The sequence below is a fragment of the Anopheles moucheti genome, chromosome 2 (genome assembly GCF_943734755.1).
Source record: "Anopheles moucheti chromosome 2, idAnoMoucSN_F20_07, whole genome shotgun sequence".
NCBI classification, from domain to species: Eukaryota; Metazoa; Arthropoda; class Insecta; order Diptera; family Culicidae; genus Anopheles; species Anopheles moucheti.
The window spans coordinates 17,234,434-17,256,788 of NC_069140.1; the positions used below are offsets into that span (position 1 = coordinate 17,234,434).

Sequence of the window (22,355 nt, forward strand, 5' to 3'; positions counted from 1 at the left end):
GGCGACAATTGTGCACAACAACAACAACAACAACATTTCGCAAAACCAAAATATACCACAACGCGGCACAATACGGGACTTGAAAAACGGATCGAACCGATCACTCGAACAAAATACAAAAGGATCGTGAAGAACGAGCCGCGAAGGCGACCGCACAAATAATCTCACCGCCGCATACTCACGTAACCTCTGCCATATCACCACAGGAATCGATACAGGAAGAACCGGAACCGGAAGTGATCGGCGCTGGGTTGCCGCTGATGCAAAGACTGAAATTGCTCAAAGCGAAAGAGGATCGGCTGGCGAAGGAAAGCCAATCGAAGGTAATGCGGATGCGGATAAGGGAGTTTCGTAGTATGCAGCAGATCGAAAGTGAAGTGAATCGGGCCTTTCGCAAATCGCCAACAGTTTGGGAACGTTAAGCTTACCTTGCTATGCTTGAAGACAGAGGAAATTCATCTCTTAATTGGAAAAAGAAAAATCCGTGGCTGCTTGTTATTGTCCGCTATTTCGAATTATGGAATTGGAGGAATTGCAAGCTATTCGCCCAAGGATTTCAAATTATTCAGATTTCAATTTTAAGAGGCAAATGATAGGCCCAATGGGGAAATAGTAACTATTTCCCGAATATTTTCACAACGTTCTTGAAAAACCTTGGACATTCAGATTTGTATTGTGAAGCTTGGGAGCTTTTTCAGCTCGATCTACTTGCACACAGTTGAGTAGTGATGAGAATATAATACACCGTTTAGGTCACAGGACGTTCTCTCTCAGAAGCTACATGCGCAAAGACTGTTTCCAATTGTTATTCCAGCGAAGTCGCATCCCATAAATTAGTCATTCAATTCAATCCTCGCACCATGCTAATTCACGTTCGGATGATCCTTTGTGCATGGAATCGTTTGCCCATGGTTTGCGCTTCACTGTGCATCATGGACGACCCGTGCTAATAGGATTACCGGTTTGTTGTACTGTGAATCGTATCAATATCGTGACTGCTGCACCTTTTTCCCAGCAACAAAAGTGACGACAGGAGCATTCAGTCGAGCAGCGAACAAGCAATTGTCCACAGCAAACACACCGCGAAGAGCGTGTGTGTGAACGTTCACGCCTTTTAAAGGACATCTGTCTTGTTCAATAACGTTTTTTCCTTCCTTTAATATGCATCTAGCTAGGAAAGTACCTTGCACACTAGTACCGGTATTCTATCCTGTCTTGCAACATATTTAGTATTATGGACCCAATGGCACACATTCCATTCAGAGTTCTCGGTAACTCTAAAACCGATCCAGCACGGAATTAACCCCCCACTTCGGATGCTGCGAAATTAATTCTGTCGTGGTGTGGTTCCTTTTCTGTAAACTATCTTGTTGTAAATGTAAATCTCGTCCCTCGAGATCGGTTTAACACGTGTAGATTATCTCTAGATTTCCCGCACCCGGTCAACTTGTGTACCGTGCACCACCCGAGCACGCCCGTCCCGATCGGCAGCAAGCGGGCAAAAAGCTGAACAGAATGCATAGCGAGAATGCAAATTAGAATGCCTCCAAACTAGCAAAAACCACCACGCTCTTCTGCCCCCCGGGATACCGAAACCACCTAGCCTAGCCAAGCAACCACCGGCATCCCAAAACAACCACGCGCCATGTTCGCTCACCCTCGCCCTCGGGTCTGTGACAGTGTGACCACGCAAGTAATGTTATCCTTCGTCCTTGTGCTTTTCTCTTCCCCAAACTGTGTACCGCCTGTGGCTCGCCAACGCAGCTGCAAGTGACATCGAACCAAACTTCTAGCTCGCCATCGATTGTGCAGAGCATGAGTCCGACGTCTCCCACGGTGAAGGCACCGCCGAGCCCGATCCTGAACACGACGGGTGCGACGGGCCACCATGCCAAACCGACGATGCGCGTGTCCTTCAAGGACCGCATTCGCAGTCTGCACCACCAGGATTCGAAGCATCACGGGGAATCGAAACCATCCTCGGTACCCGGTACGATACACGAGATCACCGACATGAAGCAGCAGCTGATCCAGAGTGTGGTGTCACACGGTAAAACAGGAGCGCAACAGCAGCATCAACAACACCATCCGGCCAAGCCGTCCACCGCGCAATCCCTCAAGGATAAAATACGCTCGCTGGGCCATCTCAAGGGTGACGATCAGTTGAAGCCCTGGTCCAAGCTGAAGCTGGCCACGGTGGTGAGTCTCGGTGGAAGTTACACCAGTCTCAACAATGCTGCCTCCGAGGAGTCGCCGATATTGAAACAGTCTAATAAGCGCAACCGGCTCAAAACTTCCATTCCGGCTGATCTCAACCTAAATTCGCTCGTCTCGATGACGCCGCCGCCGATTTCTTCGGCTCCTCCTACAACCTGTGCTCCTCCGACGTCCTTCTTGCCGAACAAGATCCTGTCCTGTGCCGCAGGCGAGGCAGCCTCCGTCAGCGATAGTGAAGTGGCAAGCGGAAGCCGAACGCACCGAACCTCCACCACATCCAGTTCCGCCAGGACTGTGCCGGCCAGGGTACGCATGAAACCGAAGCCAATAAAGCTAGTATCGAGCGAGCCGAAGAGCTACCTCTCGATCGACGACCTGTCACCCGAATATTGCGGTCTGCCCTTCGTCAAAAAGCTGAAGATTCTGAACGAGCGCCAGAAGCTGGCCGAGCTGGAGTCGGCCATCAAAACGCGCAGCCTTAGTCTCGACTGTACGGACTCGAACACCAGCACCGCCAGCACGCACGACCTGCTGGACCAGCTGACGCGCAGCCAGAGCGAGGGTTCCGGTATGGCGCACACGGTCCGCTCGAAAAGCGAATCGCCCAAGCGATCCGACTCGAACGGTCTGCTGCCGCTGAGCCCCGAGTCGAACGAAACGCTCGAGCGGCGCCAGCTGAAGAGCATACTGAAGAAGCTGTCCGAGGACAAGGCGGCGCTGGAACAACGCCCGACCCGCGACCTCAAGAAGCTGATGCGAGCCCAGACGGTCGAAGGGTACGTTGCCAGACACAGCAAATTCACCAAAAGCGTCACCTTCCATAGGAACACACTCTCTAGCCCTCCCAGCAGTGCTGCCCAGTGTGACTCTATTGAAGAACGTAGTCTTTTTCCCCTTCTTAGCGCACAAACGGCCACCGGCACTGCACCGGGTGAGCCGCATTCCATATCCGCGGCACCGCTGACCTCGTCGCATGCCCATGACGACCGTCTGTCGGTGGCCACCGCCTCCATCGAACAGGAGCACGAACGCTACTATCAGGTGCTCCACGAGGAGCACCACCATCACGCGGAGCACCACCGGGAGGAACATCGTCAGTACCATCGGATATCTCCCACCGGGCTGCCGGGACCAGAGGGGCCGGGCCGACCGGTGGGCGATGAAGAGACGCGCCACGCACTGGCGGTCATCAGCAATGGTGATGCGCACCGGGGCTTTCCTTACGATCCGCACGTCGATCCGGACATCGATCTCGATCCGGATGGTGCGGATCCGACCAACAGATCGTCCCTTTCCGCCCTGGCCAGCCAGCGCAAACTGATCAAAGGTAAGTGGTGTAGTGGATGTAGCAGGTCACATGCCACCCGCAACACTCCAAGTATCGTCCGCAATGAACATATGTATGGAGGCTTCTTTCGAGCCATTCCTGGCTACGCAAACTGCCTATCGCAATGTCCACTGTATTCAGTTATTATTGCCTTCTATGTGTACATTTCAATGCTCTCCATTTTAAAAATGCTTATCCTAAATCGCCAGTAAAAGATGCTGTACTATTATTAAATTATAGATTATTTTACGTTACAAACTTCAGTTTAATGACGAATTTGCGATTTAAGCAATCTGCAAAGTTTCAGTTCCATTTTCAGTGCTATGGATAGTTTACATGAATATATTTTATATTTCGTTTATTCAGGTTTACATAGAATTTATTTTAATACATTTTTAATACATACATTACATTTGTTTAATAACACTTTTTTAATTTAATCACTTACGACCTGCCTTAATAATTTTTGATTATAATATTCGTGTTTTTTAAACCTATCAACACCTCCTAATGGTACTAAAACATTAATTAGTTTATTATAAGACTCAGCTCCTTACATTTGAAGTAAAATAAATATATAATTACTTTTTTAAAACATTAATTTTAAATCACACAAAATAGTCCATTCCCGCTATGAGAGCGTTACATGCGTTACCTTTAGTAACGCTTGCGCTCAGAATCGTTTTAAGCCCCTGAATGTATGCTATCAAATGCTTTTTTTCCGTCGCGTTGGCAGTTAATAATTTTAAATAATTCCTTGCTTCTGATTTGCGTTGGAAATGCTTTATTTATTTTAAATCTTCCTTTTATATCTGTAGTTGATATCGAACAGTCTTCGTTGCTCATTGTTTTACCTTATGGCGAACACATCCTTCTCACAACAATCATCCATTGAGTGGCTGAATGCTTGAGGGCTAATAGCTGGATACATCTTGCTTTGGCCCATTGGCCATTCAACATGATTGCTTTTAATCAACGATTCCACTTGGGGGCGTGCTATTAGAATTTCGATTTGGGTCTATGTGTGGATATCAAACTAGACCAATGCTATCATTTACCTGAATAATATTGCCATTCAAAGCAAACAATAGAAGCACTTTCGGAATTCACTTTCCCTCACTAATCTTTTTCCTTTCATCATCATCGACACTTGCAAAGTGAGCCAATCTTGTTGCACCTCCGTCTAGATAGTACTTGTGAGAGAGTTCTTCAAATCACTCAGCCAATATCGATGATGTGTGATTTAAGCTACAAAGGATAATTAGAAGTCTGATGAAGTGCCCTACAGAATGTCGGTTGCATACCGTTCCAAATGTTTGCCGAAGCACCTCGCATACGGTTAAGAATAGATTAATGCAACCGTCTCGAGCTTTACATAGCGTCCAACTTCCAGTGCATCGAAGGACCCTTCACTCAAGCTGCCAAGACTTCTCAAAGACTGCCATGTTTGCATGCATCGTATCGGATCATCTCATATCTTCCTGCCCGTAGCTGGCTTGGCAAATGCTTGTAGTATCGATGTCCTTTTTCGCAGGAAATAACTCCATTCTTGTGCCACCTGTTCTGTCCCTCCCTCTCGCATAAAATTCTATCAAACACAAATTTCCTTTTCACATAAAACCATCCTCACCACGGGCACGGGCATTTATTCCTTAGCTGGGCCAACACACGACCCAGCTAGATTTGTTGTTGATTGGCTAAACTCAATGTCTGACGAGGGAGGGAATCGAACGAAATCGCATGCACACCACGTACCAGGGAAAATTCTGAAAATGCCCGGTAGCCGTGGCAACTTCTGTAAGTAAGTGAACCAGAAATGTGGCCCAACTGCCACACGGAGAGAGAGCGAGAGTGTGTGTGTGTGTGTGTGTGTACCGTACGACCGGACCGGAGGAACATGTGGCAAACTTCGTTAGCTCGAAGTGAACGAGGATGTCCGGCCCAGCTGCGCTTTCGATTATTCCGATTTCCGGCCGCTCAGACCCTGCCCCGTAGACATCGACGTGGAGACAATCGACAACAGGCTTCGGGGTCGCTTTATCGCATGAAACACGATAAAGAATGCCTTGCACACAACAAACTGCTCATACACACAGCCACGAAAGGCACGCCTGTAGACTATTCTCCTATTGCGCTATTGCTTGTCAGTTTCCCTTTGGACGCTACTACTAGGTCTGGCACCCTGGGCACAATTGTTGGCGAAACAACTCCGGCCCGAACTACTTGCGGACGGGACGGCTCTCAAACAAACGAACCAAATAGCCAACTCTAATTAAGTGTTTCTATTCTTTTGCCTCCCATCCTTGGTTTTACTTTCCACCTACTCACCCATTTCTGGCCACTCGAACGGAAACTCCCCCGTAATGTGGGAATGCTAAACTATGTTCATCGCTTCGGCGTACCGCTAACTCCACCACGGTTTTCTCCTTCTGCTCCTAACTCAATTACATGCAACGATGTATTTTTGTTTCCCTCTCACGATCCTCCCCACCCCTCCCCCTCTCTGCCCCCCTTACTACTTCTCTCCTTGGTACCATTTGCACTGCTTTATTCGTGGCACTTTGCTGGATCCATATATCCGGTTCCGCGACAACGGACTCCGTATGACTGGGTACAATATCGAACCGACACCGAACAATTCCAACTGTTCCGCCCCCCCTCGTGTGCGCAGGTTCGCTGGAGGAGCAGGAGTTTTTTGGCGAGGTGCTGCTGGGCATCAAGCAGGTCATCCAGACGCATATGAAGGAGATACAGGTGAAGTTTCAGGACGAGTTCTTCAACCTGGAGCTGGAGGTCAAGAAGCGGGACGACATCATATCAAAACTGCAGAACCGCATCCTGGAGCTGGAGGCAGAACAGCAGGGATTGGTGGGCCTGCAAGTGCAGCTGCCACCGGAACACGGTGATATGCCGTATCACAAGTCCGGATCATCTGGATCTGGCAGTACCGGGTCCTCTAACGAACTTCCATTCATGGTGAGTATCGAAGACTGGGAACTGACTGACTGAAACCAATTCTAATTGCCTTTTCCATTGCAGCGAGGTGACTCCCTGGACACCATTTTCGCCTCCTCTCCACACTCCGACTCGGATGCACCGCGGCAACCGAAGACACGTTGTCGGAAACCTCGCACATCGCCGCGCCATCGTCAGCTGCGCAACCGGCCCACGACCTGGGACGAATCCACCGATCAGGAAAGTTTCGATCGCAAAGATTCGCCACCGCTTGGTACGCGTCAGCCGGTCGGAACTGGTCCTTCTGGGCCACCACCTCCGGTACCACCGCGACGCCTGTCCGCCACAGCAACATCCACCACCACCGCCGTTACGATGTCCGCTACCACGGACCGCATCCGCAGCCCGTACCGGGATCTTGTCATTTCCGAACTCACGGGCAACATTATCTCGGACAGCGTGATCGTGAACATTGAGGCCACGTCCAGCTCGCAGTCGGAATCGCAGTCCGAAACCGATCAACCCTTCGGTGAGGAAAATGAGGATGAGGAAGACGATGAGAATGGTGAGGCGAGGCAGCTCATGAGACGCGATCGGCCTCGGAGGCGTCAAACGGAAGATGACGATGACATCGACGACGACGAGGACGAGGATTGTGATGATGAGGCAGAGCTGGGCGAGGAGCTCGAGGGCGAACTGGAGCAGGAAGCAGAAGAAGAGGAAGAGGCCGCCAACGAAGAGGAAGAGCAAGAAGAAGAAGAGCAAGAGGAAGAGGACGACGGGGAGGAGGAGGAGGAGGAGGAAGAGCTCAATCACAACGACTGGGAGGTGCGGATGCTGGCGGCGGAGTTGAAAAAGCGCGAAAGCATCAGCACCGACTTCCCGAGCGATCTGGAAGGTGGCGACGGATTGGTACGTCGCCGCAGTCACCGCAAGCGCAGCGACACCGACACGGACGGCAGCGACGGGACGGAGCGGGACGTGTTCGGGCGTCCCCGTGCCGGCAGCCTCGATCAGCACAATCTGCAGCGGCGGGCCGCATTTGGACGAGCCGGCCGAGCGCCCACGATTGCGGGTCCACCGTCGACGAGTGGTCCCAGTGCGTCCCGGTCCCGGGGGGGCCTCTTCAAGGCGTTGAGCTTCGACCGGGACAAAGATCGTCTCTGAGAATTAAGGCTTCACTGTGAGGTGTGCATGTTCACGAGCATCACCAAGGTCGTCGTCATCGAGTGGCACGGTGGTAACGGTGCTGACGAAGCCGCCGACCACCGCGTGTTGGCCAAACCGGGCGTCTCCCGGATCGCGTGAGCCGTGGGCCACAATTAACCGGTACCGTACGCGCAATACTAACAACAAAACATCCCCTTCCCCAAACGATCCAATGCTGGTGCTTCCATCGGCTCGGTAGTGAGATTAACGTAAACGCAATTGGCAATTTGTTTAGCAATCGTTGAGCTGCAAAACAGTCTCGTACCCATTCCCGTCCAGAGCAATGCATAGCATGTTGTACCACGAGTGTTAGGTTTATGGTTTGTTTCAGTTTATCGTACTAGTTATCGTTATACCCCCATGCAGCTCCTGTGGAAGCATAGACGCACTAGAAGACGGCGTAGAAACAATTTAGGCAAATCGTTGAGCTTACGGACACCACACGGCACGCTCTGCAATAGCAATGTTCTTAGAGTTGACGCATCTACCGGTGATCTTTAACGAAGTTGAGATATATCTAGCACAAAAAAAAAGCAAACGAATCAACCCGGCTTTAAGTGAGTTCGCTTTGCGAACAGCGAACAGCTTCGATTCGCAGAAAAGTTTCCGTTCCAACTCCTGGTTTGAGTTGCCGTAAGCGAAGTTCCGTTCAAGTAGGGTTAGACATTACTTTACCGATAGTGTAACTAGCGACAAACTGTTTGTAATTCGATCGACGTTTCAATTGTGATGCCCGACACACTTAATGATACGATTTCTATAGGGGAGGGATAACAAACTAACTCACGAGACACACGCATTGAAGTCGTTACCGTGTGTACTTCAAAAGTTCGGATTGGTTCAGGAGATTACTACGCAAACCACACTAGTTCCACCAAAACCCACACGTATTAAGCATAGTACACAGAGTTTAACATAAGATTAGCGGGTACACACAGAGTACATGGCAACAAAGGTAGTTTGTATCATAGTAAGGGTAACTCTCTGTGCGCTACAACCACACCAGGACGCGATGGACCTAAAGTAGGACAAGTTAACGTAACGATGCATGCGGAATGGGACGTAGTGAAGCTTAACATATAATACGGAGAGAAAAAAAAACGACCAACAGCACTTTTCATCGTTTTTAGTCTAGGAATGTGCGTGAATGTGAGTAATGAACAGGTGATTCGAATTTTCCGGACGTGTTCCTGATCCGTCGTTTTTTACCCGTTTAACTAGTCAAGTTCGGTAGGGATGATACCAGAAACGGAATAATAATTCCACGAGGTTTTTTCTTCTAATTTTGTAAATGAACAGCATGTTAGTAGATAACTTTTTCTTCCGCCTGACGTTACCATTTTCTAACCAATATGTTTAACGTGTCCCAGGTTCTCTTACTAGTAAACACTTTTTAATTCTACCAAAGTACCAAACATGAACTAAGAGCGAACGGGGGAGGAAGATAGAAAACACTAGCGTAGATGACTATTATACTGTTAAAAGAAAATGATAAATAGCACTTTAACTTTGCCAATTAGCAAAACCACATACATACACATACATACATACAGACACAACCACACACACAAACGCATATGGATGAATGGTGATGATAGAAAGGATATAATCGCATGCTAATTTAGACAGCATTACAAAACAATAGGTTTATAGATCCTGATCCGCAACAAGACCAAAATCGAACGACAACGGATCAACAGAGAAACCCAGGCAACATAAAACAAAATACAGAAGAGAAAAAAAACATATTTAAGGGAAGGCGCTAGCGGACGGTGTAGAAGCAACAACAAACAAAACAAGAGGGATGTTAAGAGATGTTAAGCAGAACTACTAAACCAAACATCAATAGCTTTAGTTTAACTGGTTTAGCAACAGATGGAAACTGTGGTCTGATTATGTCTTATCACACACTGCACACATTATTGACAGCGAATTCACGACGTGATTTATGAATACCAAACCCATTCAACAAGTTAGTCCATATTTATTGTTCCATTGAGAAGTACGATTTTCCACGCTAAAAACAAACCAGTTGCCATCTTTTGCTAAATTTGTTATGCCACTTAATACGGTAAGGTAACGGGATTTGTATTTCGTAGTACTTTTAAAACAATTTAAACTAAAACCACATCCTCCGGCATCTGGGTTTTGGGGGTAGCAGCGGTAGGCTAGGCTAGCAGGGCAAAATGGCGTGCAAAACAGAGTCAAAATATGACAACACTAGATGGCGTGGACAACACAATAGATTTAAGCCCGAGTTTGTAAAAGCATAGCACACTTTGACTGGGGCTGGGTGGAAGAACAAAACGCAAACATTAAAGGAAAAACCACAACCAATCGAAGGAGGTAAGGATTAACAGAACAATAAAGAGACCACTGTTTTACCCTAGCATCATGGCACATAGAAACGAAAACCAAACCAATACTATAACGTTTATAAAATCAAAGTGATTTGCAGAATACAACAACTATGTAAAAACCAAAAAAAAACAAACCATACAAAACAAACAAACAAACACAAATAAAACCAAAATTCCTGAAAACAAGAGTCGGATACGTTGAAACACACGTTGTTTTGGTAGCGAATTTAATTATTCACACATTGGCGTCTGGTTGAGTACACTCGAAAGAACGGCAAAACGGGTGGGTAGAATGCATTTTTTGATAAGCGGAATGAAATAAATGTAAATTCAATTGGCAATAAACGTATTGAGAGCGAAATCAAATTGCCATACACCGTGGTACCACACACGTAAGTACAAGCATGAGTGTAATCTACGAAATCCCATTAATTATTGTTCGTTGAATAATACTAAAAACTAAAATTAAGTCGCAACCATAATCAATCGGCTTGCAGCGCGCGACACAGCGAAACAGTGTAATGCAGCGAAACGGCCTATTATTTCGGTTCATCCTGGCAAGCACGAAATAGTTCGCGTAGTGACGCTGCACACAGCATCCGGTAAGCACGTCTTACCGATTGGCAATGTTACCCTATCCAAATTTGGATTTTGCTCAGCAATTTGGATAAGAAGATTGGCACTGGCACTGAATAGCATGTAGCAACAAATCATGTTTTCATTTATTTACTTTTATAGTTGTAAGTGATAACAAGGCAAGGCACATACCCATAAATTCAATTTTTTTTCCTGACCGGAATGTGAGAATTAAGGTTTATAAAAGAACATTCCTCTCACATTCCTATCAAACGCATTAGAGTGAAGGGGGAAAAGGCAAAACGGATCCTGCATCTCTTTCGTATTTTGCGCCGATCCGTCCGTCGGAAACGCTCAGAAACGATGGAATTTTTGGTTTCCGACACCAAGAGAGCATGATCAACGAAGAGATAGCACAAATTTCCGTACCAGCAGGCAGCATTGCATATAGCTGTACCCTTCCCTCCAGTGATCATAGCGCTTGATCCTTCGACTGATCTTCCATCTCTTTCCGTTCGTCCAAATGTTCTAGCACCTGCATATGACTCCCTCCAAGTTTATTTTTATGGAAATAACAATAAGGAGTATTGAAATCATATATTTGTATATGGAATCCTTTAAAACTCCCGGAAACTCCATGACGACAAGAGATATAATTATTGCGAAATAACCGAACAATAAACAATGAATAAAGTCTTCGGAAATAGTGGCACTCCATGTTTCCTACTGCTAATAATTAAAAAACTGAACTGCTGTTCAGTTTTGACACGCACTGTAGGCACTGGATGGGTGAAATGAGACGCAGGATTCTCGCCACAGTACCTGAGCTATTTACTCTATGGATCGCTCTCCCTTGTTTGATAGTATGTGTAACTAATAGCCAATAGGAGAAGATCTCTCATTCTGATACCATCAAAGCGAATGATAACGTGAGTATGCGATATCAATATGTTATGTACAAACATGGTGGAGCCTTGTGCGGATCAGATTGATGTTATCTCCTTTCGTGGATGCTCTCTTGGTGTCAGAAATCACAAAACCGGTCGCTTTTTGGTGGCTCCGATCGCGCATGCGCGGAGACTTCGACGAAAGGAAAAGCGCTACAAATAATATGCAATGGCGACTGAGATGATCGTGTGCTCCTCTAGCTTTTGTGAGGTGGACATTAAATACTTACGGTATTAAATACATTACAATAGGTATTTTATTAAATACTTAAATACTCGTAATTCTTTCCATTTTGCTCTCTGTTGTCCCCTAACAAATATTGTCATCAAGCAGAAGAATAACCATGTGGGAATGTGGGAGACAAACAGTACCGCGAGTCAATCTGCTGATATATGTGATATGTTGTGATATGTGATATTAACATCTATTGTTCTGCTATTTATCCGTATCGTCGTATGCTGAGCGGAGTCCACGTCCTTCGGGCGCCGGTACAGCTCAGCTCGTCGGTATATTCATGCAAACTATATACTCAGTATAAAACCGCATGCTGGTGGCGATGCTTTCTTCTAAACGCTTTTACGTACATACGTGTTTATATGAAGTATTTTGTGGACAGTGTTTTTGTGTGTTTATTTAAAGTTTATCTAATAGTTTGATCTTCGGTTTCTTGGTTGAGTTGAGAAAAGAGATCAACGGCGGATCAAACGGTAGACGGAGCAGGTGGTCGCCTAGGGTCTCGCCGTGTTGAAGGGGTCCCAAAAAATCTGTGTCGTAGTAAAAGGTGTATACATAGGCCCCCTCTCCTTAAGCTAGAGGGGGCCCCAAAGGGTACCACAAGAGGCCCCTGGCAAAATTTGGCCGCGAACTACCCGTGGGATGATTCAAAGTGAGTTCACGAGCCCCTTCTTACTGCGCCTTTAGCTTTGCTTCATTTCAAGGGCCTTAATGCCCCCCAAAATTCATCGTTTTTTTTTTAATTAGAGGCCCCATCTATAATTCCGCCCTGGGCCTCCAAAGGGCCTATTCCATCCGTGACAAATGACCATTGCAATCAGTTTGGACGCTTTAATTAGGATGCCGCCCAATGCGCCTGGTGTTAACTCTACCGTTGTGCGATTCATCATTGGCGAATTGTAATCGGTTGACCGCATAATGCATTTATCGGTTCCGTTCATATTTCTACATACCTTCACCTTCACGAGCACGTTTTAGGGGTATGGTACACGAAATGGGCCCAAAAAGGGCAATTTATCAAGTTACAAATTTTCGTACCTAGAGCCAGCAATTGCATTTTCGTTTATGAGTCCAAAAAATGGCCAACGGTCGACCGCAACAATCGGACCTGATTTTCTGATCATCCACACGGTACGGTTCCTACACTTGCTCAGTACTTGCATCGCTAGATTCTACCACACCTGAGCAGGAGCTGATTGTAATCAGCATAAATATTATCATCACCATAAATAGATGCTCCCTCCCAACCCCCCCGGGGCTGCCACCCTCTCCGCCAACTCACCGATCCCGAAAGGTCCCAACGAGACGGCCATGTTAACAAACCCGAATAGGACTACGGCCTTGGCAAGGTTGGGCGGTGGAAAGTCTACTCGCGTCCACATGTTGCAAGTTTCCTCGTCTTCAGGGCCACCCTTTTTTGCCCGTGCGACGGTTATGAATTATTCAACGCACAGTGCGTACATACGCTTTAATTATGAGCTGCCGGATCACTGGCTGCCGGCCCTCTTCGTTGCGGTAGGGATAGTTGCTGCTACACAAAACTGCACTTTTGCACAAAGGCCATCCAAGATGTGAGTGGTTCGCGATATTCCTTCGCGTCCTGCTCGCCGCTGCCTGGACAGGGTGTCCCGTTTTCCAATCGTCCCGTCCCATGACAAAGGTAATAAATTCACTGAACTTTTAATTAATCGAACATGCCAGCGAGCCAGCCCGCAGATCCACCGGGTTCTGGGCGAGAAACGACGCTTTAGCTACGAGGGTTACCGGCGTTCATCACTGATTTGATTAATAATACATGCCACGATGATTGGGCGTACGAGAGCCCGGTGAAGGATTTTTCCATCTCACGGTGAAAAGTGTTGATCGCGGGAAACAACAAAAAAATTGTCACCCAAACGACCGTCAACGTCTCGCGTCCGTGGCGGGGGGAGGGCACCCGATTGTGCAGAATGGCTTGCGTGTTCGCGACCTTCGGGCAGGAGAAACGTGGCGAGAAAAACAGCAGTCGGGCAAGTTTTTCATCCAACCTCGGCGGCAGCAGCAGCAAGTGCGTCGACAGCAAATGCTGACGGACAGCTTGCTACCGGTGTTTTCAGCATCAGCGCCCAGAAGCATTGATTGGACGTAACCTTCAATTCTGACCGTGTGGCTGCATCCCGTGACACAATGTCGGTTAATCGTGCGTTGTGATAATTAAATTGCTCGTTTATCAATACACCAAATGGCCCGTGGCTACACTTTAGCGCTACACCCTAGTGCACCCTTATGTGCGGGGTGCAAAGTTTATGAACACCTGTGTGACATTTATTTCTGCAAAGTAGCTTTTAAACTGTTTAACACCCTCCCACGGCCGCAAGTCGCGCTTGCGACATCAGTGATCGGGGAAGCGATGATGATGAACATGTTTTGCAACAGCCAACATGCATTGTGGAAGTTTGCTTATTAGTGCAAATCGTACCAACTTCCAATGCGATCCCAACTGTACAATGTTGCTGAGGATAATGCGGAAAACTCATCCGTTTCCACAGTTGCTATCAGTGATGTTCCATTCATATGCGATAGCCTTCCGAGCGCCAATGTTCGACGGAGAATAAATCAGAATAAAGTCCGGATGAGTTAATAAATTCCGCTTTATGTGCTCGATCCTAACTGTGCGGCATTAGGGAGTGAGAAAATAAAAAACAATTTACCAACCAGGGCAGATTCCCTTCCAGAAACACCGGCAGTAAGTTCCGAGTGATTTATTCGATCGTTTCGCAGACACTGGAAGCACTTGGGAACAGCAAAAACAAAACAAAAAAGAATAGCTATATTCCCTTCATCAGGGCCATCGACGGCCACGACGGTGGTTCGGTCGTTCGTCAAACCGTTGATGAGCTCCGTGAGCGCATTCGACGGGATCTTCAGCGATCGAGCAGCAAAAACTGATCGCCAACGACACCAACGAGTGCCGAACCAATTTAACCTCCGCGTTGAAAAAAAAACCAGTTTGCCGATCGACCAGCTTGGCCCAAGTGCGAGCAAACATAAATTGCACTGATTGCGATGCAATGTCGTTGCAGCAGCAGCAGCAGCAACTCTTCACAAGACCGCCCAGCAAAATTTGACTTGCCGTGCTGGCGATCGTGGTCCGGATTTCGACGTGCACCTTAATGCTTACCAGTGCACTATCATTATACTTCATTATTAAATTCATCATATGGTGCGCCATATGCAGACGAGGGAAAGAAAGGTCCTTCCTCCCTCCCTCCCTCTCTCCCTCTCTCTCTCGATGGTTCGAAGATGTGTGAACAGGTTTTGAACATTTTTCTGCTTTATGTGTTCATTTTGATATGGTTGAAATGTATTTCATTAGTTTATTACTGCTTACACTTGCCACAAGCTGTCCTTCTAGTGCTAGGATATTAATTTTGGCGATATGTGAGAAGGGAAAACAATATTATGCCAAGAATAGCCAGTATATTATTCCAACCCATCAACACGTCCCCACAAACAATTCAAAACAACCCATTCGACTACAAAGAAGCTTAAATGAGCTTTTAAAATGACTTTAAGATAAATAAGTTTTCCTCATAAAAATACTAAAAAAAAAAGCGATCAATGCTTTTGGTAAACTACTTTCATACGGTTATGTTCACTTATTGATAGTTTTAGACCTGAATTTTAGGATAAAGTTGGCAAAAAACATTATCGCTTGAACAGTAGTAATAACAACTTGAACAAATACGAACAAGCAACACGAAACGCCCAAGAAACATTGGCCCAAGTTACATTCATTAAGTCAACGTTCCACTCATGCTGTTCCTTGGCACAAAACCACCGCCACTGCATGATCCCGATCGTTCACCGCACCGTACCGCAGCACCGAATGCAAACACCTTGTTAACTGTAATTAAAATTAAATTATAGAAATTTTCTTTCCACCAGAATGTGCGGCAAAAATGAATTATGATTCTTATTTAATGAAGGGCAGGATGCCCATTGGAACTCACGAACTGTTGATCTTCTGGGAAGGTGGGAAAGTTGGTGGTGGAGCGTTTGGTAGGACAGGTAAAACTATTAACCAGCGTTCCGTTCACATGACAATTGGCATGTCAGTTGGCGAACCAAGTCTGGCGTCGAGTGACGATTACCCCGGCCATGACCAGGACGGCCTGCGCTGAACGTCTGGACGAGCGGCCGGAACCGGAGCACGATTTTGCTCTCGCCAAACCAGCTGAAGAATGTTGTGGCTGGACAGAAACAGAAAAAAAAACTCCACCGATGGCATCCCGACTTGACGGATCGCTCCGTTTGACCGGGGCCATTATTTACACACACTTATTTATGGCCGATTGACTTAACCTAGCCCTAGAATCGCTGTGGGAAGTGTGGCGGTGCATCCACTTTTCCAATTCTTCTCAGCTCTCCGTTGGGCAATGATAATAGAAACAGAAGAAACCCTTCGAGACAAAGCCATCCCTGCTGTCCCCCTGTGCGCTAGCGACCAACTGGTTGAGACAAAACCATCCCGCGAGGGTTTGCAAATAAGGCGCTCAAGCTAATTGAAAATTCACGTTGCACTTAGTAAGGGGTTTTGGGTTCTACTGCTGTGAAGCTGTCTGGAGACACAAGTTGGAAATGATATAGTTGGGGTTTATTTTTATATGTTCTCAGTGAGAAGTCAAGGAATTATAGGGATTTGTTAAATTTTGCACATGAATGTAGCTAGCTATTAAATAAAATATATTTTACTGTTGAATATTGAATTCTCAACATACTTCAAGTGGAATAAACAGTCACTTGATCCAAGAATATAAAGGTGTAAATTCTGAAGTTTTTAAAACATTTGACAAGTGAAATAATTAGTAAGCTACAATACTCTCCGATACACTGTTTCTCCATACGGTGTTAATGCAAATCAGCTTTCACAAGCTTATCAAACACTTTGCATTGATCTGTTGGGCCGCTTGCTACCAGCTACCAGCTACATATGTCTTATCGTCAGCATCAGCGACACACAACAAATTCCATCGGAAGCGGTTGACATAGCTATCCTTTTGCATGCCATCTGTGTGATACGATCGGGTCGGGATACGGCGCAATTCCCGTTCCAATTTTCCCTCCCCTCTCGGCTCAGAAGCTTATCGATGGACTGATCGATCTCATCCGGTCGGTTCGGTTCGATCGCACAAATGGAACGAATGTGAACGGAGCAAGAGGTTCACCGCGACATTGATGGTGACATTCTCGGACAAGTAGCGACCGCCGCAGTCCGTCACAGGGCGTCCGTCGCAGAAGTAGAAGAAGGACACTTGTAATCGACACATCGCTAAACGCACACGTACCCGAATGTGGCAATGTGGAGAACGAACATGGTCGCTGGTACAAAATAGGAGGGAACCGCTCCAGTAACCGCCACATAAGAACTCGCCCCAAACGGCAAAAACCCCCGCTTTGGGAGTGGAAATGTTTGCTCCTGTGTACGCAGCAGCAGCCTCCCTTTGCACCACGCGTGAGCATGCGGTGAAAAACAAAGTATCCTTGATGGACGCGCTTCTCCAAGGGTTTTCGATCGCGCGATAGGCAGTCGATCGACAGGGGACGATGATTTATAAGGAATAATTTTAATTAATCACCATTTCAGGCTGCAGAACGTTCTGCCCCTCCCGGCCGTATGCTCTCACACTGTGGGCAGCTTCCAAGAAGTTATCCTCGGCTCATTCCCAATCCAGGCTTTCCCGTGATGTCGGTGTGCCATACGCGAAATCCCGCGCTACTCAAACCCGTCCAGCCGGTCCAGCGGGTTGCAGACCATATCGGGGGGTACCCCCGACTGTCTCGGGACCACGTCCGGGACCACGTACGATGTTGTGGCCCGGCCAACCAAACCATAAATAATACATGTCGTTTGCTTTGGACAGAAATTGCGCCAACATTACGACGCGCTTCGACGCGCACATACCGGCGGGTCCATGGCAATTCCATAGATCGATCGATGCGTTCCGTTTTGGTGCTGAATGGTAGGGGAGTATGGATCAGAGGGAGTTCGAAACGTCAAGCGGACAACATTCTGATGGCGAACGAACTTGGATGCCTGACCGGATAGACATCCACTGTTGCGCACTCCATCGGAAACCGTCTGGGAAGTTCAGGAACGTCTGTGTGGCTACGTGCCTCAATGCTGGTCCGTCGCTGGGCTAGTTGGAGGTCCAACCTTGACGATGGATACACCGAAAACAGAACGCTTTGGAGACAAAACCAGTTCCGGACTCCCAACTGTTCCAGCTTGGCAGCATTTGCCTGAAAGTCTTTATTTTATCGCAATTTTACACCAAATTTGTCCAAAAACATCTTGAGGGTCTTCACAGCTTACATTATTAATATTCAACTTTGTTTTCCCCTAGCAAGTTACACTAACTGTACCTGCAATTCCCCGCAATCCCTCACTTCCAAAACTGCCTCGCCCTCTTTTCCAGAAACATAGAAACGCCTCGGGAAATAAACAAGACATCGAGCAAAGATCAACGATTCCAGCATATGGAAACACTGATAAATGGTTGGCAATAATAGGGCTCTGCAGCATCAGCCACAACGGCACAATCATGATAAAGAGCTTAAACTTTATTGCAGCCGAGCGCTAGAATAGAATGTCCGAAAACCTGTTTCCGTGCATCTTAAGATAATAAAAAAACCGTTGTTAACTCCAACGCAACATTCGCATGCTGGTGCAATTCCAGGAAGAAGTCGGCCGAAGAACCAATAATAATCCCGGGCGAAGTTTTATCGAACCGCTAAAAGCGATCGAGTGAAGGCAGCACTGTTTGATGGTTTGCAACACTTGGACGAGCACCATAAGGTCGTCCAGCTATTGGAGCAGCTTAAAATAATCAATTAAAACATCCACCCCGGTGGTGCTGGCATGAAATTAATTATATTCCTGACCCGCTAGCACATCGTTGCATTGTAATAACGATAAAGAAGAAAAAAAACTTCTATTGCAAACGATGCGCCAGTGCTCCCCAGTGCTCCTCTGTCACGCACATTAACGGATTCCGGTTTGACGACACCATTACGCTCTCGGGAGATGGCTCGGGAGATTTTTCTGTCCGGTGGGAACGGCGCAACAGAACCCGGTCCGGGCACACCGGTTGATCGGTGCTGTCGTCCGCGCTTAAAACAAGAACATCGGGCCAGAGGGAAGACTGTTAGATGCGGTGCAACTATGCCAAACATCCAACGGTAATGTCAATAACTGTACCTACGGGAAACTCACCCCGGAACGCCACCCACCCTACCTCTTGGGCTGTATAACGCATAACTATGAAGGTAGTTGAGCTTCATTACCGTAAGACAACGACAACGAACGACTGGCGTGCCTAATCTTTCACCTTACGCAGCTGTCAGTTTGGAGAGGATAAAACAAACACGAGCTTGCGGGACACATTTTTATGAAATTTGTCTCATAAAAATGTTGTTGAAATGTTTTATTTGCCTAACGTTGGCAAAAAAGAAGGATTGTGAAATCTTAAAATTAAAATTCGCAATTTTTCCTTTTTTTTTCATTAATTAGAAAACACACTTCTTTTGTTTTCTTTTGTTGGCTGAAGTTTGAAGTCTTCACTGCAATTATTTCTGTCCGCTTAGTACGCCCCTAAAGCCCACGATTATGATTAACACTTCTGCACCCGGGTGGGGGGGGGGGGTTGTTGGGATTTTTAAATCAACGCACGTACCCGTTTCGGTTTGTTCCGTGTGCTTGATGTTATCGGCTGTTTTCCCCCTGTTTGCTGTCAAGCGGTGCGTCACCATTTTCTAATTTTTCGTTCTTTTGCATTTTTGTTTTGTTGGTTTCCCCTTCCCCCATCCCCCCGTCGACTAGGTCGTGTTTCATTAATGCTTAATTTGCTCGTCCTTGTTCAACACCCAATTCCCCATGCCCATGCCATGCAGGTATCTCAACCCTATACCAACACCGGACCGTTCTGTGGTGGGACCGTCAAATTTCCCGCCTTTCCCGAAAGACGATATTGGCACGATTATGGTTGTGAAGTGGGGGAAGGGATAATGGAAGAGGGGGTGATGAATGTGAGCATGTCATAAGTGCACATGTAGACACTGCACTTATGTTGCACTTCATTCCACATGCCAGTATTTCTGGCCCTTTGCTAAAATGCACCACTCTTTTTTGCAATGGTTTTTGAGAAAGAATATTTCTTCCCCTCTCCTCATCAGTTTTTCTTTCGATTTTGGTCTTCTTTTTAAGTGAGTTTGAACGTTCCCCCCCGAGGACAGAAGATGCGAGACATGATGCGTTTTCAACATTTCCGAACAACAAACGCACAACATTTCGATGCGTTTAGTTAAATTATTCAAAAACAATCATTTGCAAATCAAAACGTTCATTCAAGAGTACAGCTTGCTGCTGGCATTACCATGCGGTTGTTTCCATAGCAACGGCAGGTGAGAATACTGCTGCGTAGTGAGAAACTCTTCTCACTTCACTCTCACCGCTGACGTTTGCGTTGCGAAAGGTTTTTTCGCGTTCTTCTTTCGCTCCATTCTCGAGCGCGAATGGAGTTCGCGGTTTCGCGGCTCTCGGGGGTTTTGTGCTGTCGTACCGGGCGCTGATTGAAAAGTGGATAGCAAAGTTTACTTTACACCGCTTCTCGATGCACGAAGCGAGAGAAAGAGTGGAGTTGAGACAAAACAAAAAACCCCCCGCGCGTACGCGCGATGCCTCCGTTGCCTCCGGTGCCGTATTCTTTCACTTGTTTCAACGGATATATTATCCACCCAAAAACCCTTCGTTCGTCACACACGAAGATCTGCGGCCGGGCGTCTGCCGTTTGCATAGAAGAGAGCGAAGGGAGGGAAGGGAATTGCATGGTCAAAATGTCGCGCGCACCGTCGCGACAAGGACGGGGCTGGCAAAACAATAAGAAAAGCATGAGCACGAAACAGGGGGAAAAAAAACACATTCTGCAGACACAAAGCGAACGCCGACGATTGCTGCCACGGTCCCGCGTGTTGATCTGATGTTGTTGGGGAGGGGGAGGGGGAGGGGGTGCGGATTGAGCGGGGTTAGAGTCGGTCGACGTGCTGCTGCATCCATGGACGGAGTTTAAGGCGGGGACCACGCACTGGGTGATCTGTGAGGATGAAATGCGCGGGACTGAGCGACTTCTTCAGGGGTCCCCCTTTATCTGGATCTGGCTGCTCCAGAAGGTTGACGCGAAGGTGTTAGACACACACACACACGCACGCACGCACACATGCACACTCGGGGCAGGAAAAAAAGGGTTTATTTTGAGCTGGCAAGGGTTAGAACGTGCCTGAAGATGTGTGTGTGGTTGTGTGCATTTGTGTGAGTTTTTTTTCCTCCCTTTTTTTTTGGTTCTACTCGTTAAGTACCTTACGAGACCCGACGCCACGCACCGGAAGTTCACCGAGAGCGTACGATACACGACCACACCAGGGCCTCCCCCCCCCCCGGGACGGTAGAGGGTTCGAGGTTCGTTTGAAGACTCTTTTTTTTCCTTTCAAAACTCCTCAACATACACACACACACACAGTCGGCTTGATGAGAATGTCTTGACAAGAAGGAAGTAGTTGATTCATTTCTGCCACAATTTGCGGGATTTGCAAAACATCACATCACAGGGGAAGCAGTGCATCGGATGGCACCAACTCTAGCAGCACAAAACCCCCGCCGGTTGGTTGCATTCGGCACAAGCATAATACAGCCCGACGGCTGGTAGCATAATGGTGCCCATACGTGCCTGTACACTAACACATCGAACACACATATCGCCCGGGACGGAACGCACCGCGCAGAAGGATGTGTGTGGCGGAGTGCAGTGTGCAATGTGTGAAGGTAGAGAACTGCATTTCGAAGCGAATCAGAAAGGAGAGCGAACGCAACAGAACAAAATAATAAAAAAAACCCCAAGCAGAATAATAAAAGAGAGAGCTAGATGATGATGATGCTGAAACGGGGAAAGGGTTAACGAATGAAAGAAGCGCGTGGAAAGAGGACCGAAAAAAAAAAACGTTAAACACAAACACAAATGAGTGGAATCGAGTGGAAAGGGAAGAAAACATTGAAAAAGAAGAAGAAAAAAAAAACGATGACAAAACAGAGAGAAACATGCACGGAAAGAGTCGTTAAAAAGAAAGAGAAGTAAAAAGTTGTGCAAAAAAGCACACACACACACGCACACACACACACAGCAGAACGGGTAACGCAAAACAGCAACCGGGATCTGGGAATTTCTGCCGCGGTGGAGAAGGAACCCCTTTTTTTTTTGTTGTGGAATGGAATGGATGGAGTAGTTTGGTGTGAAGTTGGTGCACGGGTACACGGGTGGAGGAAAAGCGGGCTGCACGCAGAACGCCGGGGCGATCCATTGCATAAGAGATTTTTCAATTTTTACGATCAGTCTCGTGGTGGATCTTCTAGGATGAGGTTTAAAAAATCGGAACCTCCGGTACGGTTGAGCCGTTCGCCGCCCAGGAGAAGCGCCAACGCCTTTAGTGATTGGTGAAAC

General features: G+C 47.1%; 1 protein-coding gene across 1 annotated transcript in view; it reads left to right on the plus strand.

Moving 5' to 3' along the window:
* Nucleotides 1-10,301, plus strand: part of LOC128309490 (uncharacterized) — a 45,679-nt gene extending 35,378 nt beyond the window's left edge. Inside the window, exons 16-19 of the mRNA XM_053045895.1 lie at nucleotides 123-323; nucleotides 1,765-3,544; nucleotides 6,216-6,520; nucleotides 6,584-10,301. Coding sequence (XP_052901855.1) covers nucleotides 123-323; nucleotides 1,765-3,544; nucleotides 6,216-6,520; nucleotides 6,584-7,666 — 3,369 coding nt within the window. The 3' untranslated portion in view covers nucleotides 7,667-10,301. The remainder of the gene's footprint in view (nucleotides 1-122; nucleotides 324-1,764; nucleotides 3,545-6,215; nucleotides 6,521-6,583) is intronic.
* Nucleotides 10,302-22,355: the final 12,054 nt, after the last annotated feature.